This window comes from Balaenoptera borealis, assembly GCF_965194805.1.
Source record: "Balaenoptera borealis genome assembly, chromosome: 17".
Classification (NCBI taxonomy): domain Eukaryota; kingdom Metazoa; phylum Chordata; class Mammalia; order Artiodactyla; family Balaenopteridae; genus Balaenoptera; species Balaenoptera borealis.
In genome coordinates this window covers 1,015,053-1,029,816 of record NC_138876.1, presented here as the reverse complement: position 1 = coordinate 1,029,816, position 14,764 = coordinate 1,015,053, and the positions used below count along the sequence as shown (strand labels likewise).

Below are 14,764 nucleotides of genomic sequence, written 5' to 3'. Positions count from 1 at the left end.
GCCGGGCTCCTGGCCCCCTCCCCCAGCAGGCTGGCCTGGAAAGAACGGGACAGGGCGATTCCAGCCCTCAGGATGGTTCTCTGTCTGCCTCAGGGAACTTGAGAACGTACTGATGCAGGTAGCGGGGGCCCGTTCTTGCCCTCCGGGGCTGCAGAGAGGACAGAGAAAAGGTGTACTGACAAGCAGACAGATCTGCACTCCTGGGGCTGCACTGGGGCCCCAGGGAAGTGACCCGAACCAGAGAAACTGGCCTTTGGGGTGTGTCTCATCCAAATTAATTCGCTCAAAGGTAAGTCTCTCGAGAGGAGGCCTCCGGGCCCCTGAGCCGCAGTCCCTGGGCCCCCGGAGGGCTCAGAGCCTCCCTGGACCAGAGAGCCTGAGCTCCCTGGGTTGGGGGGGGCGGGGGTGGAATGGCCCCACGTGCAAGGAGAGATAGTAACTGATTCAGCCAGGAAGTTATTCTCATCTTGGAGCTTGAACAGCCAGGAGAAATTTGCCTCTCCCCGTGGGAGCCAGTCTGCCATCCTCCGCTTGGCGGAAGGCGGGGGAAGCCGCGCTCCCCTCCTGTCAGGCTCACCACTGCCCTGCAGCCTCAGGACTGGCTAAAGAGAAGGGATGGTCGGCCCAGCTGTGGCCGGGACACTAACCCCCGAGAATACTCAGGATCAAGGCCAACAGTAAAATTAATATTAAAACAGAGGGTTCGGGACTTCCCTGGTGGCACAGTGGTTAAGAATCCGCCTGCCAATGCAGGCGACGTGGGTTCGAGCCCTGGTCTGGGAAGATCCCACGTGCCGCAGAGCAACGAAGCCCGTGTGCCACAACTACTGAGCCTGAGCTCTAGAGCCCGTGAGCCACAACTACTGAGCCCGCGTGCCACAACTACTGAAGCCCGCGTGCCTAGAGCCCGTGCTCCGCAACAAAGAGAAGCCACCACAATGAGAAGCCCGCGCACCACAACGAAGACCCAATGCAGCCAAAAATAAATAAATAAATAAATAAATTTATAATAAAAAAAAACACAGAGCGTTCCCCAAACATCCCAGATCCCGGTACGGAAACTGCTAGAAGGGACCTCCCTGATGGTCCAGTGGGTAAGACTCTGTGCTCCCAATGCAGGGGGCCCGGGTTCGATCCCTGGTTGGGGAACCAGATCCTGCATGCATGCCACAGCTAAAGAGCCCACATGCTGCAACCAAGAGCCCTCATGCCTCAGCTAAAAGATCCTACATGCCGTGACAAAGATCCCGTGTGCCGAACTAAGACCTGGCGCAGCCTAAATAAATAAATAAATGTTTAAAAAAACAAAAAGAAACCCCTAGAAATCTACCCCTCACACAGGGAGAGGAGAAGCTGGACGCCTCTCAAGCCTGTTTGTGTTCACCAGGGCCCACGCCCCTCCTTTGGGAACCTCATTAGGGGGACTTGAAAGGCAAAACCAAGGGGAACAGGACTGGAACAGCTTAGGCCTTAGAAATCCAGGCGATAAGTTAGGTCCTGGTCAGCCCCTCCCAGGCCCCCTTTGGAGGTTCTGACTATTGGCCCTCAGGTTCCAGGACCACCAGTGCCCTGAGATTTCCAGTGAGAGCTCATTTGAGAGTATCTGAGCATGAAGACCAAGTCAGGGGGGCCTTCTGTGGAAAGGAGCGCACCCGGATCCTAGCCCCATGGTGGGAGATGGGCTCTCTGCAGGCAGATCTGATGGACCTGGTCAGCCTGGACACTCACAGACCAGCGATGCTCACCTGGGAGCAGGGCTATGGCAGCACTGATCCACCTGGAGCCTCCCTGAGGATCCCAGCAGAGAAATCCCCGAGAAGGGTCACACTCCCAGGACAAAGCAACAGGCTCTAAGTGAACCTAACACCTGGCAAGCAGGGAGTCTAGCAGGGCTTCCGGCGATGGGGCAGGGGACCACGGCAAGGCAGGTGCACGCAAGACTGTGAGCAGGCAGGTGCATCATGCAAGAGAAGCCTGCACTCCAAGTGGCCTGCTACAGGGAGGAGTACGGACTCCCAGGCCTAAGAAGCCCAGGCATCACGGAGGCGTCGCGAGAAGAGGCGGGGTGCTGCCTGCCCGAGCCCTCATCTGAGGCTGGGCTCTCCTTTCCAGTGGGCATCACTGTGGGGTTTGCCGCTAGCCTGCCCAGCTGTGCTCTGCAGTGGGACAAGCGTGTGCCTGGTGGGGGAAATGGGCATCAAATGCCCACCCAGCTTCTGGCTCCTGGGCTGCAAGCAGTGGGGGCCAGGCTTGCTTCTGCCCATGGGGGCTGCCACTGAGGTCCACCAGGCTCCTGCTGAGCCCAGGCACAGACCCAGACCAAGTCACGCGGCTGTGAGGATACTCCTCGTGGACCCTGCCTGCAGCCGTGGAAGCTGAGGAGGGACCCCCACACCTGGGAGCTGGAGCCTCCTTGATGGGTGACAGGCTGAAGAACCCCCTGAGGACATTCCCACCAACCTCCCTTCCTTCCCTCCTCCTCTCCTTCACGGGGGTCTGAGAGCCTCCTGGCCTCTCCAGCGTGTACCCCGATATATTTCTCGTAGTTTAATCCAGTTTTGGCATCTGCTTTGGAGAAGCTGAACCAGTACCCCAAACCATGCCCCTGGCTTCACGCAGACCAGTGCCCTCGGCCTGAGCCTCCCCTGCCCTGGGAATGACCTACGAGGAGACGCCAACCCCTTCCTGCTGAGCTCCGACCCCATCGGCTCGGCATGCGGCATGCGCAGGCCCAAAGCACAGCTTCTCAGCTCAGGGTGAAGCCTGCCTGACCTCCCGCCCACCCCGGAGCTGACCCAAACTCCTGGCTACGTGCTGTCTTCCTTGTAATCTTAGCCCGAACCCGATCTCGGACCAGGCCCAGCTCATCAGAACCCCGCCTTGGCCCGGACCCAGGCCCCAGACAGACGCTGAACCCCTAGGATCTGTGTGTTTATTTTAAACGCTTTCCACAGGGATGGGCAGGACCCCAGCCTTCAAGAGGCTGTGTGAGTTGAGGCCGCCTCCTCTGAGGAGGCAGCTTTGGGGGCCCTGAAAGGGCAAGAGGACACCTCAAGGTGGAGGAAGCCGCCCGTCCAGGGTCTGGACGGATTGGGTCACGGCCTCGGAGGCGTCCCCAGGGGCCTCTTCCCCACGCGTCCAGTCACGCCTCCATTCAGCCTGAGCAGGGTGCTGGGGTGCCAGCGCGACAGCTCGGCCTGGTGGGCTGCGAATGCTGGCAGCCCACACCCGAGCCCGCAGGTGTCATCTCAGGCCTGTGGTGTCCAGCGGGGAGGTCAGGGGACAGCTTCCGGAGAGGGCCCACGTGGGGTCTGACATGGTAAGTGGGAGGGCAGGGGCAGGAATGGGGCCAGGCTGCGGGGCAGCGGGTGTGGACCGGAGGACAGATCAGTGCTCTTGGCCAGGGACCTCAGAACCTCAGGCCAGGACGTGGCCGCGAGGAGTGGAGCACGTGACAAGGGCTGATGGGCTGCTGGGGTGGCCGGGAGGGCCCAGGCAGAGGGCAGCCTATCACGGCACCGGCTCCCAGGGCTGCGCCAGCTTCACAGTGTCCCCCACCAGGCCTCGGCCCGGGAGGTCAGGTGTCATCCAGGCAGGGGGCTGAGGGGGGACAGATGGACCCAGGGGTATACGAGGCAAGAGGCTGAGGGTGAAATGGTGCTCCGTCAGAAGGTGCGTGCCCCCTCTAGGTCGCAGGGCTGTCTGGGGGGTGAGCTCCCGGAGAGGGGTCTTTGTGTGCAACAGGCCTTGCGTGGCTCCGGGGGGCAGGCATTGGTGCCCAGCACCGAGCCCAGGGTGCCCCTCAAGGGGGGGCCTCTTCTGCAGATCTGCCCCTGCCAAGACTGGCCACAGGGCGGTGGGGTGCCAGACTCAGCACCCTGGCTCCCACCCGGAGGGTGGGCCAGTCGGGCTCAGCCTGGTCCTGAGCAGCCCCAGGGGCCAGCAGGGCTCCGGTGGTGCTGGAACGGGCTGCCTGTAGACTGGTGGGGGCCGGGCAGGGTGGGCGTGGCACCGGCCCAGGCAGGGAAGGCGCAGGAGGCCCAGGAGGCGCCCACGGCAGGGAGGGTGCTGCACCTGAGCCAGCAGCACCACCTGCTGCGTGGACGCTTGTGCCGCTGCCACCACAGTGGGCTCAGGGTCACCCTGCAGCTGCCCCAGGTCTGTGGGGACAGGGCAGTTCATGGGGCGGGAGGGCCCCAGGGCCCCAGCCCTCCATCCATCCATTCCCATCCGCTCCGCCCTAGCGCCCACCACCTTTCCGGAACCCCATGCCCCGGTGAGTCGGGTCCTCACCCTGGAACAGATTGTCTAGCAGGTCCTGGTTGATGTGGCTGGGGCTTGAGTGATGGACCAGGAAGCCTGGACCAAAGCAAACCCTGAGTGCTGGCCCCATGCCCACAGCAGGGAGGGGCTGGCCCAGCTCCCAGAGCCCTAGGTGCAAGGGACAGTGTGACACCAGGACTGCCTTACCCATGAGCACAACAGCTGCCCAGCGCAGGGAGTCCTGTGGGCTCCGCAGGTAGCCCTGGGTCTGGCTCAGGAAGCGGGGCACGTGACTTGGGTACCACTGAACCTGGGGACAGAAGAGCTCATGGCAGGACCGGAGGGCCAATTCTGCATGGAAAGGAGGCCGCAGAGGTGAGCCCAGGGGGCTGAGGACCCTGGGGATCCCCCAGGACATGGCATCAGGACCCGAGGCTTTAGACCTGCCACCACCTTGACTGGAAGGGTGGGAAGACTCAGTGTGGGGGGAGTGGCCCTGGTGTATGTTGGACCAAGTGGGCAGCTGGCCATACCCCCTCACTGTCCCTGCCCTCCCCCCACTGACCAGGCGGTGGCAGATGCGGCTTAGGGCCTCAGGGCTGTCGCAGTGGGCCACGGTGACCATCTCCTCCAGGAGGTCCCAGCGCAGGGCCTGGTCACAGAGGGCCAGGGTCCACTCTGAGCTCTGGAACAGGGGAAGGGAGCAAGGTTAGGAGTCCAGAAAATGGCAAGAAATGGCCTGGGAGGGGGGAGGTGGCCAGGATGAGGGGTGGAGGAGCAGGCGGCCCAGGAAAGACCAGGAACCTGGTTGCGCATGTCACCTGCACCTGAGGTCCTGGGGGAAGTCCCTGACCTGTAATCTTTGGAGAGGCAGCTGTCGTGGGGGTGGGTGGAGCCCGATGGAGACAGCCATGGGACAGTCTTGGGGGGGCTGACCTCATTGGTGTCCCGGCTGGGGTCGTACAGTCGCAACAGCAGCGGCACGAGACTCTGCAGCACCAGCTTCCTGAGGGGGCCGCGGAGCCCCACCCGGAGCCCGCCCCGGCCGCGCCGCACCAGCGTCCCGAGGAGCCCGACCGCCGAGGCGCGGACCGAGTCCCGGGCCTGCATAGGAGGGCGCGGTCAGGGCGGAGCCAGCAGGGAGAGGGTGTCCGGACGGCTGCCGTCTGGGGGCGTGATCTGGGGGCCACGAGTGGGGCCTGGTTGGGGAACCCAGGGAGAGCCTGGGGAGGGGGTGGTGACGGCGGGCGGGGCGGGGCCGGCGGGGCGGGGCCGGGCTCACGTCGTCCAGAAGCGGTGGGAGGCGCGGTCCCAGCTCCGCGCTCAGGAGCCGCACCGGCGCCCGCGGCCGCATCAGGACCCTCCGCAGCGCCCCCAGTGCGGCGCCCACGAGCCGCGCGTCACCCTCGCCTAGCGCGCCCAGGAGCGCGGGCAGCAGCGTGCTCACGTGACGCACCTGCAGGGACAGGGACTCGTGGGAGACCCCTCGCAGACCCCGCCCAGACCCCGCCCAGTCGTGCCCCTCACCTTCCCGCGGTCCAGCGCCAGGTGGCCGAGGCCCAGCAGGCCCAGCCAGCGCACGGTGGGCTCGGGGTCGCCCTGCCAAGCGCAGAGCCGCTCCAGGATGACCTCCTCCCGCAGAAGCCGTGCGGTGGGCCGGCTCTGCAACAGCTGGGCGGGGGGACACAGGGTCAGCACGCTCGCGTTCCCGTGCCGGCCCGGCCGCTTAGGGCCCAAGTCCATGGTCACCCCTCACCACCCATCCTGGAAGCGGGCTCACTCCGGTGAAGAAGGCCATAGCCGTGAGGCGCTGTGCATCTTTCGCGCTGCGCAGCTGGGGCAGCAAGTCTGCGAACAGGCCTCGCAGGTGGTGGTCGGCATGCGCCACCATGGCACTGTGATGGGGCGGAAATGGGAGCTCTCCCTCCGCTTCCGGCCTCGCCCCTCAAGAAGCCTCTACCCGACAGCCCCCACGCCCCTGCCTCTTATCCCACAGCCCTGCCCTGCACCTGGCCAGCAGCAGGACTCCCTCCAGGTGGGTGTGGGCTTCCGCCAGTCTGCTCCAGCCTCCAGCCTGCTCCATGCACGTGACCACCGTGCGGCAGCCATCCCCGGTGAGCAGGGCCTTCAAGGCCTCCACTGTGCAGCTGGGGGGGGGGGGGGCCAGCAGACGAATGGGCAGTGAGGGCCGGGAGGGCACTGGCCCAGCCCTCACTCCCCCCGGTGTGCACCCCTCACCTGGCGTGGCTGTACGGTAGCCCTTGGTGGGATGGGGCCCAAACCTTGGGGATGTCAGGGGGGCATGGGTCCCGGGCCAGCTCATGTAGCTGTGTGACCAGCACAAGGAGAAGGTGCGGGTAGAAGCCCTGTGTGGCACCCACGCAGCCGGACACAGCCAGCATCTCCCCAAGGGCGCGAGTGGCCTATGGAACAAGGGGCTCGTTCAGGCTCAGACAGCGCACGCAGACCCGGCGAGGACAAAGCCTCTGTGCTTGAGAGACGTTATGGATGGGTGTGACTCGGGTGAGAGCCTGCTGCCCCCAACCCCCTGAGGCCAGACTCTCCTGTCCCCTTGGGCCAGGGCCCGGGGAGTCCCCTGGCAATGCCACCTACCGCCAGTGCCTCCAGCTGGGATCTGGCCGAGCCCTTTAGCACCCACAGCAGCTGCACCAGCACCTGCCCATTCACGCGCTGGTTCTGGCTCAGGCTGCGCCAAAGCTCGGCTGCCGCCCTGGGGGCACGGGGCATGTGAGCCAGGGCCTGGCACTGGGATGAGGGGAGTCTCCAGATCGGGGAGGCGGCCACTAGGACTCCAGCAGGAGGAGGGGCAGGTGATCAACCCCGCAATCCCAGAGAAACAAAATAAGTGGCATCTGTGCAGACCACAACAGAGCCAAGTCTGCAAGATCAGCTGCCCGGCAGGGACCACTCAGAACCCTGTTCGGCCAGCAATGGTGAAGCAAACCTGGCATTATGAACAATCACCGTAGAGAATAAAACCACAGATAACTTCTCCTGGGGCAGACTAACCAAAGAGCCAGGGGCGTTGGGGTGCAGCAGCCACCTGGCTTGCTCAGAAGCACACCCCGCCAGGCTGGGCTCCAGCAGAGACCGGGAGAGAGAAGGCAGGCCCCAAGCCCGGAACCCAGCACTGAGGACCCTCAGTGGATGAGAGGCAGGAGCGGGAGGCAGGAGCGGAAGGCCCTGCCCCGCCATGACCCCCCCCACCCTGGGCCAGTCTCCACAGCAAGCCGGAAAGGGGAAGGAAGCTGCGTCGGGGCCGCGGGGGATGCGGCGTGCGGCGGGGCGGGGCGGGTTACCGGTCAGGGGGCAGTGAGCACGGCAGCAGCGCGCACACCACGTCCCGAGAGTGCTCCAGGGCCAGTGTGCTCAGCACCCGCAGGGCCACCCGCTGGGGCCTCCGCTCCGCCAGGCTGGGCACCTGTGCCAGCAGCCCTCGCACAAGGCCGTGCACCTGGCGTGGAGGGGCGGACGTCAGTGGTCCAGTCTCCGTGACCCCTGCACGTTACCCTCCGTACCCTGACCAAGCAGCTGCGGCCTGAAGGGGGCTGCTCCCTCCAACCCCCAACCCTGGAGGGGACCAGGCGGGAGACTCTGAGGGCAGGGAGGGGACGGGGGCGAACCTGGTCCTCCAGCCGCTCCCTGCGGGCCTCCAGGGCTGAGGACAGGGTGAGTGCTGTTGCCTGCGTTCCCGCAAAGCCAGCCTCTTCCAGACAGGCAGCCGTGTACGACGCCAGGTCTGCGAGGGCCCCCTCTTCCAAAGAACTCTGGGGAGTCTGGGAGGGGGGGCGAGGGGAGCCTATGAGACCCCCTTGCCTCTCCCACTCTCTTCCTCCCCACCCCGTCCCAGCTCTCGACAAAGCCCCCGCGCCTTTCTGTTGTTTCCCAGCTCCGTCCCCCTTTACCGCCCAGGCATCCCTCCTGCTCACCAGACAACGACCAGGTCCCTCAGGGGCTGGCTCCTGGGCAGGAGGTTGGGAGAAGGGCTCACTGCCAGCTGGGGGAATGGCGGCTGCCCGCCCAGGCTCTACCCCGCGTTCAAGCTCAGGTTCGGGCTGAGGGCCGGTGGAAGGGGGTACCGGGGGCTGCCCCTGGCTGGCCCGGATCCCTTCAGCCAGAGCCGTCAGGGTTAGGGCTCCCACGGGGGCCCCCTGGGCCCAGCCCCACGCGCCCCCAGCCATGGCCGCCGCACACACTGAGCTGCTCAGCCGGGCCCAGCCTGCAGTGCCTGGCACTGGTCCTCCCAGAAGCCGTGCCCAGGCCTGACCTAGAAGCAGGCCCCAGGCAGGCGGGCCCAGGGACAGGCGTGGCGGCGTGTGGGTGTGTGTGCGTGCGTGTGCATGTGCATGCTCTGTGGGGGAGGGAGGTCGGGGAGCCACACGGGGGTGTCCCCAGGTGTGGTGCCTGCAGGGGCTTTTGAAGGGTCTTCTCGCCCAGACCGTTGTTGGTGAGTGGCCAGCCTAGGCTCTGCCCACCAGGCCCTGGGAAAGGGGCAAGCAAGGTCCCTGGGAGACAGTGGATCTGCAAGGGGAGGTGGGGAAGGGTCCCTGACCCTGACTTCCGACCCGTCTGGGCAGGGAATCCTGGGCAGGTGTGGAGAGCTCTGAGGAGGCCCCAGCAGGTTTTAGAAGTCTGGGCCCAGCCCTGAGCTGAGGCCTCGCCTGACTCAGCGCTAAAGAAGCCGTCAGGTCCAGGCTGCGCTTGCGGCCAGGGGCTGGGCTCTCCTCTCTGCATCCTGACCCGGCCGGACATCCCGGGCATGCAGATGATTCGGAGCAGCCCTGGGCTGGAGCCGGAAGCAAGAGGAGCTGCCCTGTGCCTCCCAGGTGCCCTTGCAGGTGACTGACATCACCGGATGGATCACGGTGGTGGTGGGGGGCAAGTGTCTGGGTCCTGGCACTGAGGAAGTGCACAGCTCAGAAGGGGTGACCTGTGGGTACCTGGGGCCTGGTGCATGTTCTGTTGTGTGTGTGTGGCGGCAAGCGGAGTCTGTATCTCTCTCCAAGCCTCCTGCTCCCCAGGGCTGGCCTGACCGGGCCTCTGCCCCACATCCCCACTGTCACCCTCACCCAGCAGCGCAGCGGCCACTGCCCAGCCTGGGCCAGGGGAGCCAGAAGAGCTGGTCTGGCCAAATACCTGGGCAGGCAGAAGTGCTCCGGGACGCACCCTGGGCAGTCAGCATTCCCCCATGCCCTCGCCTGCTTGTGTCCCCCACCCAGGCGGGAGAGGCCCCGGCCCCACCCTCTGTCCTGCAGAGCCTCAAACCTCTCTCCTGAGTGGCTCCTCCGGAGCCAAAGCCGGTGGAGACCTGACGAGCCTGCCACACAGAGGCAGGGCCAGCCCAGGACCCTGGCCAGGTGCCCAGAGCTGAGCCAGTCCTGCTCCCTCACCTTCACCAGCTCTAGTGCAGGCAGGACCCGAGCCCGCCTCTCCTTTCCCAGGACTGCAGGGGCAGGAGCTGGGTCCCCAGGGCCCAGGCCTAGTCCATGCCGTGACAGGTGCCAGGGCCGACAGGGAGCCAGATGGGTGGAGCCCAGGGGCACAGGGTCCCGCACAGCTGGCAGCAGCAGTGGCAGGGGACACCCAGGCCTCTCCTTGGCTGGGGAAGCTTGAGGTGTCCCACCGAGCCCGCCCCGCCCGGGGGGAATCCCGGAGCCCCTCCGTCTGGCACTTCATTCCCACCCCTCCTCGAGCCTCTAGCATGGAGAGGTCTTCCAGTAACCCCCCCAGCTCCTAGTTGGGCACCAAAGCCCCCTCCCTTTCCCCACAGCCCTGCCCTGTCCTGCCCCGGATCTGCTCCTACAGTCCAGCTCCCCGAGCCTCAGATACCGACGCCCACCCCCGGCCTTAGCCGACCTCAGGCCTCAGCACGGGGCTGCCTACCTGCCCTGGCCGGGCCAGGGTCTTCCCTGGGAGGATGAACCCTCATGCTGATTCCTGACTCCAGCCCACCCTGGGAAGCCCTGGGGGTCCAGTGAGTGGCAGACTGGGCGAAGAAATGACACATGACAAGCTGTGGGGATAGTGAGTGACTCATGTTAATTTCAGGCAGCTCCCAGCAGGGGATTCTCAGAGGGCACCTCTGGCACTCAGTCTGTCCACCAGGGCCCGGAGCTTCTCAGACAGCGCCACCTGCAGGGAGGAAGGGGGGACGATGGGTGGCCGTTGGGGGAGAGAGGGCACAGGGCAGGTTGATGATGTGGGCCCTACACCCACCTGGTACAGTGCAGGCTGCTCAAGCCGCCTGTGGGCAGGACTCAGACGGCTCAGGGACCGCTGGGCGAAGGCTCTAGATTCGGCCAGAGATGGGAGGGGCTCACACAGCTGGGGGGAAGAGGGAGGAAGGGGCTGGCTCGAGGTCAGGTGTCCCAGCTTGATTTGAGTTGAAGGTGCAGACTAACGGGGGGGCTGGCTAAGGGCAGTCACCTGTCCCTGCTGGACCCAGAGTCGCAGCAGCGGCTCCACGTGTGCCGGCCTCACGGTACAGGACTCCTGGGTCCCTCGAGGCCAGACTCTGAGCTCCTGGCCAGCCTGGGGAGGTGGCTCCTCTGCTAACTGCAGCACGTCTAACAGCAGAGCCCCTGTGTGCGTGCGCATGTGAGGGCGCCAGGCATGCACAGGGCCTGGGGCCTTGAGCTGAACTGCGGAGGGTGGGAGGGGCCTCACCATCGGAGCCCAGGAGCCGGAAGGCAGCCTTGCTCCCAGGCAATGTCTGCTTCTCGGGGTCCTCAGTCAGCTTCATCCGCGGCTGGCCACCCACGGACACCAGCTACAGGGACAGGGTGCTGAGCTAGCTGGACCCTTCTCCCCGGACCCATGGTCCATCCCCAGCCCATCCCCACTGGGCCCCGGACCCATGGTCCATCCCCAGCCCATCCCCACTGGGCCCCGGACCCTGTCTCCACCTTGTAGACACAGCCCAGGGAAGGCTGGCGAGGGCAGGTGACCACGCTAGTACCGATGCCGATGACGTTCACCTCACTGCCCTGGAGGGGGGTGGGGGGGGCGGGGCACTGAGCTCGGCCAGCATCTGCAGGCCCAGGGCCCCCCGAGCCACCCTCTGGGCTGCCCCTGCCCCGCCTACCTTCTGGGCCAGCCTGGCCAGCTCCTCCTCATCAATGTTGTTGCTGACAGCAATGGGGATGGACTCCAGCCAGGGCACCCGGAACCTGTGACGGGGGCAGCCCCTCAGACGTTCCTGACTCGCCCGGCCCCCTCCCAACCCAGTCGTGCCGTCTCCCCGCCACCTGATAATCTGCCCTCAGCCACACTGGCTCGGGCCTTTGTGCCTATGGGCCCCTGAGCGAGCCCACCCCAGCTTCCTTGCCAAGGCTGCAGTATCTCTACTGAGGTAGCAGCACCTCAGAGAGCGTCACGGTGGGAGTGGCACGGTCCCTCCCTCCCTCTGTCCCATCCCAATATTCCTGAACCGGAGGGGGTCTCTCAGAAGGCCAAGCCCCTCCCAGGGGGACTCACTGGGCCGCCACGGTTCGGAAGACGCCGCGGGTCTCCTGAGCCTGCTGAAGCAGGTCGCCACTGTCCAGCCTCACTCCCACTGCCTGGTAGCCCAGCTCCTCCAGTGCCAGGGCTACAGCCAGGAAGTTGGGGAGACCACTCCTGCAGGTGGGGACATGGGGGTAGGGGGTCTGCTGCTGCTCTGCTGAGCCCACCCTGGGGGATGCCCGGGCCTCACCTCCGCACACTGTAGGTGTCCAGCAGGCCCTGGAAGGCCCGGGGAAAGGCCAGGGCATAGGCCACAAAGGCTGCCCGCTCACCCCGGTGTGGCTCCTGCACCCCCAGCCCCAGGTGGCCACAGACACGCTCCAGCCACGTCTCCACGCAGGCGGCCAGGTCCACCCTGGGGCCCTGACCAGCCGCTGGAGCCAACATCTATGGAGAAGGGTTGGTGAAGGATGGAGGACCCAGAGCGCAGGGTGCGGACTGGTTCAACCCCAGCAGAGAGTCTGAGCCACCTGCCTGCCAGCTTCCCAGTGCCGCACTGAGACCACCTGCCCGGGGTGGCTAGGGTGGGCCAGGCGTGGTATCTGCCTGTGCGCAGAGCAGGGACTGGCCTCTCCTGCTTCCCGGGAAGGGCTCGGCTTGGGGGTCTGCCCTCTGGAGTCCAGCTGGGGGGGACAGGGGTACTGACCGGGTCAGGGGGCACCTCGGTGCCTGAAAAGGAAGTGATGAAGGAGTGCGCCAGGGTCCCGGCCACCGGCACGCCCCGCAGCTGTCCTGCGAGCATGTTGCTGCTGCCATCGAAGCCTGGGTCAGGGCATCAGGCAAAGTTGGGGGACTTCAGGCACTGAAGGGAGTCTCAGGGCTGGCCTCCTCCTCCCCCAAACCAGGCCTCCGTCTCCTGGCCCTCACCGCCCAGGTAGCTGTAGGTAGAGGCGGTGAGACCCCCGTCGGGGCCCTGAGCCCGCCGAAGCCCCAGCTCCAGCAGCCGCTTCTCCGGCCCTGCGATCAGGCGAAGCCGCGCGGCGTTCGTGGCGATGAGGCTGCGGGAGCAAGGGGGTAGGGGACCCGCGGTGAGGGCCGGGAAGCCGCCCAGAGCGCGGCCTCTCCCGAAAACCCGAAAACCCGAACAGCGTGAGCTGGAGGCCCGTGCCAGGGTCCCGGCCCAGCGCTCCGCCCCCACGGGCCACGCCCCACAGGTCCGGGCCCGGAAGTCCGCGCTCCTCCTCCGGGAGCCCAGGCTTCCGGCCTCGGGCGGAGGCCGGTGTCCCGCCCCAGGCCCCACCTGGCGGCCGGGGCCCCACCTGGCGTAGCTGACCAGGCAGAGGAGCGGCGTCTCCAGCAGCTGCACCACCAGGAGCGGCCCGGACACCTGCAGCAGCGGCACCTGCGGGGCGGGCTGTCAGCTCGGCGCCGCCCGGCCCTGCTCTGGCCCATCCCCCGTGTCCCGCTCCCCCCGGACTCACGCCGGGGAAGGCGAGGGAGCCCTCGGGCAGGGCCCGCACTGTCACCCCGGAGCAGTCGAGGGCACGAAGATGCTGGAAGAACGCGGGGTCTGTGTCTGGGGGCAGCACCGAGGCCAGGAACTGCACGTCTGGGGGCGACAGAGGCCGTGGTGGGCGAGGGCTCGCCGGGGCGGCCGGGCCCGGGGGCTGCCCGGGGCGGGGCTACCTGCGTCCCTCAGGCGGAAGGCGCGCACGAAAAGCACGCAGTCGCGCAGCCCCGCGGCCAAGGCGAAGGCTCCGCCGAACGGGCAGCGGCGGAAGAAGAGCTCGAACTCGGCCGCCTCCTGCGCCCGGCCGGCGCGCCAGTAGCCCAGCGCCATGGTGGCCTGGTACAGGTCGGTGAGCAGCGGCCGCGCCGCCGCGCGCCCCTCGGGGTCCTGCTCCGCCGCCATCGGACTCCGGCCGCTGCCCTGGCGCCCTGGACTCTGGCCGCCCCGCCCGCGTGACGCCGCGCTGGCCAGGGCCCGCCCCGCCAGCGGGTTGGGACACCGTGGAGCCACCGCCTTTCCTGGCAACCAGAACCGTCAGGGCGGGCCGCTGGCCTCCGGACGCTCTCTGAGCGGTCTCAGCAGCCGGACCGTGGCTCGAGGTGGGGGCTTGTGCTCTCGCTGGTCAGCCCAGCTCCCCGTGGCCCCTTGGAGCATGGTCTGTCCTGCCCCCCGGCCGCGCGGCCGCGCCGCCGCGTCTGGGCAGCGCGGGGAGAGGGTGGAAGAGGGCAATTTGAACTCCACGTCCAGCCGTACTCCATCCTCGCCCGCCCGGAAGCCACCCCAGGCCTGGGCAGGGCAGCTCGCGGCCAGCACACCTAGGCAAGGCGCACGCCACGCTGTTCGGGTAGCAGTGTGGTGCCGACAGAACGAGGGGGCCGCTCATCCGCCACCAGCTGGCACCGAAGGCTCTCGGGTTCTGCACGCTAAGCCCCACACGAATCCTGAGGGCCCTTGGAGGCCACCAGCTCTGACCAGAGTAACCACAACCCACTCTTTCTCACCAGCCACGCTGGGTCCAGGGGAAGAACCACTAGTGACACAAGTCCTGCCCAGACTGGGGAGTGGGGTGGGGGCCCAGGCGGCACAGTGGGCACAATTCCACAGGGCAGTGCGTCATGGGATCTGTCAAGGGCCCAGGTCTCCAGCAGGCAGCAGGGGCCTCAGGGCTAAGGGAAGAAGCCCAGCCTCCTTCCTAGAAACGGTCGGATACCCGGCAGGGTTTTAAACAGGTCAGACCCGATGGGGCACGTGACTGTAGTCGCAACAGCAGGGCCAGGACGGCCGCTGGGACCTCTTCCCTGGATAGTTCCAGACTGGCACTTTTGTACCCATGGGGACAGCTCATCGAAAGGAAGCAGAATGGAGACGGTGGAAGACTGGGACGCCTCCCACAGTGACGGAAACAATGTACACTCTGTTAGAGGTAGACCTGGATGTCCCACTTGCAACTGAGAGGTGAGAGTCAGGGGAACAGGAGGAGCACGCAGAAGAGTGGGCTCACACAGCCACAGGAGGGCTGTGAAGAGA

The 14,764-nt window shown here is 66.3% G+C and overlaps 2 protein-coding genes across 6 annotated transcripts; both read right to left on the bottom strand.

Annotated features, from left to right (window-relative positions):
* Nucleotides 1-2,918: 2,918 nt before the first annotated feature.
* On the bottom strand, nucleotides 2,919-8,556 carry MROH6 (maestro heat like repeat family member 6). The gene is given in 15 exon segments (XM_082364575.1): nucleotides 2,919-3,972; nucleotides 3,974-4,160; nucleotides 4,294-4,359; nucleotides 4,471-4,573; nucleotides 4,829-4,948; nucleotides 5,200-5,367; nucleotides 5,546-5,719; nucleotides 5,791-5,934; nucleotides 6,044-6,158; nucleotides 6,273-6,410; nucleotides 6,502-6,686; nucleotides 6,877-6,994; nucleotides 7,584-7,738; nucleotides 7,908-8,060; nucleotides 8,214-8,556. Coding segments are annotated over 15 exon segments (2,139 nt in total). The 5' UTR covers nucleotides 8,466-8,556; the 3' UTR covers nucleotides 2,919-3,911.
* Nucleotides 8,557-10,300: 1,744 nt separating this feature from the next.
* NAPRT (nicotinate phosphoribosyltransferase) lies at nucleotides 10,301-14,764 on the bottom strand. 5 transcript variants are annotated; one of them, XM_082364584.1, is made up of 13 exons: nucleotides 13,414-14,764; nucleotides 13,209-13,336; nucleotides 13,047-13,129; nucleotides 12,655-12,785; nucleotides 12,434-12,549; nucleotides 11,978-12,174; nucleotides 11,761-11,901; nucleotides 11,369-11,453; nucleotides 11,190-11,270; nucleotides 10,951-11,053; nucleotides 10,711-10,865; nucleotides 10,501-10,632; nucleotides 10,301-10,416 (listed from the first exon to the last, which is right to left on the bottom strand). In XM_082364584.1, the coding sequence occupies exons 1-13, from the start codon at nucleotides 13,637-13,639 to the stop codon at nucleotides 10,354-10,356; spliced, it is 1,641 nt and encodes a 546-aa protein (XP_082220710.1). In that variant the 5' UTR covers nucleotides 13,640-14,764; the 3' UTR covers nucleotides 10,301-10,353. The 5 variants fall into 5 exon arrangements, 4 of the variants coding, with proteins under 4 accessions (XP_082220710.1, XP_082220711.1, XP_082220712.1 ...); XM_082364585.1 differs by having other exon boundaries at nucleotides 10,501-10,608; XR_014236656.1 differs by lacking the exon at nucleotides 10,711-10,865 and having other exon boundaries at nucleotides 10,501-10,608.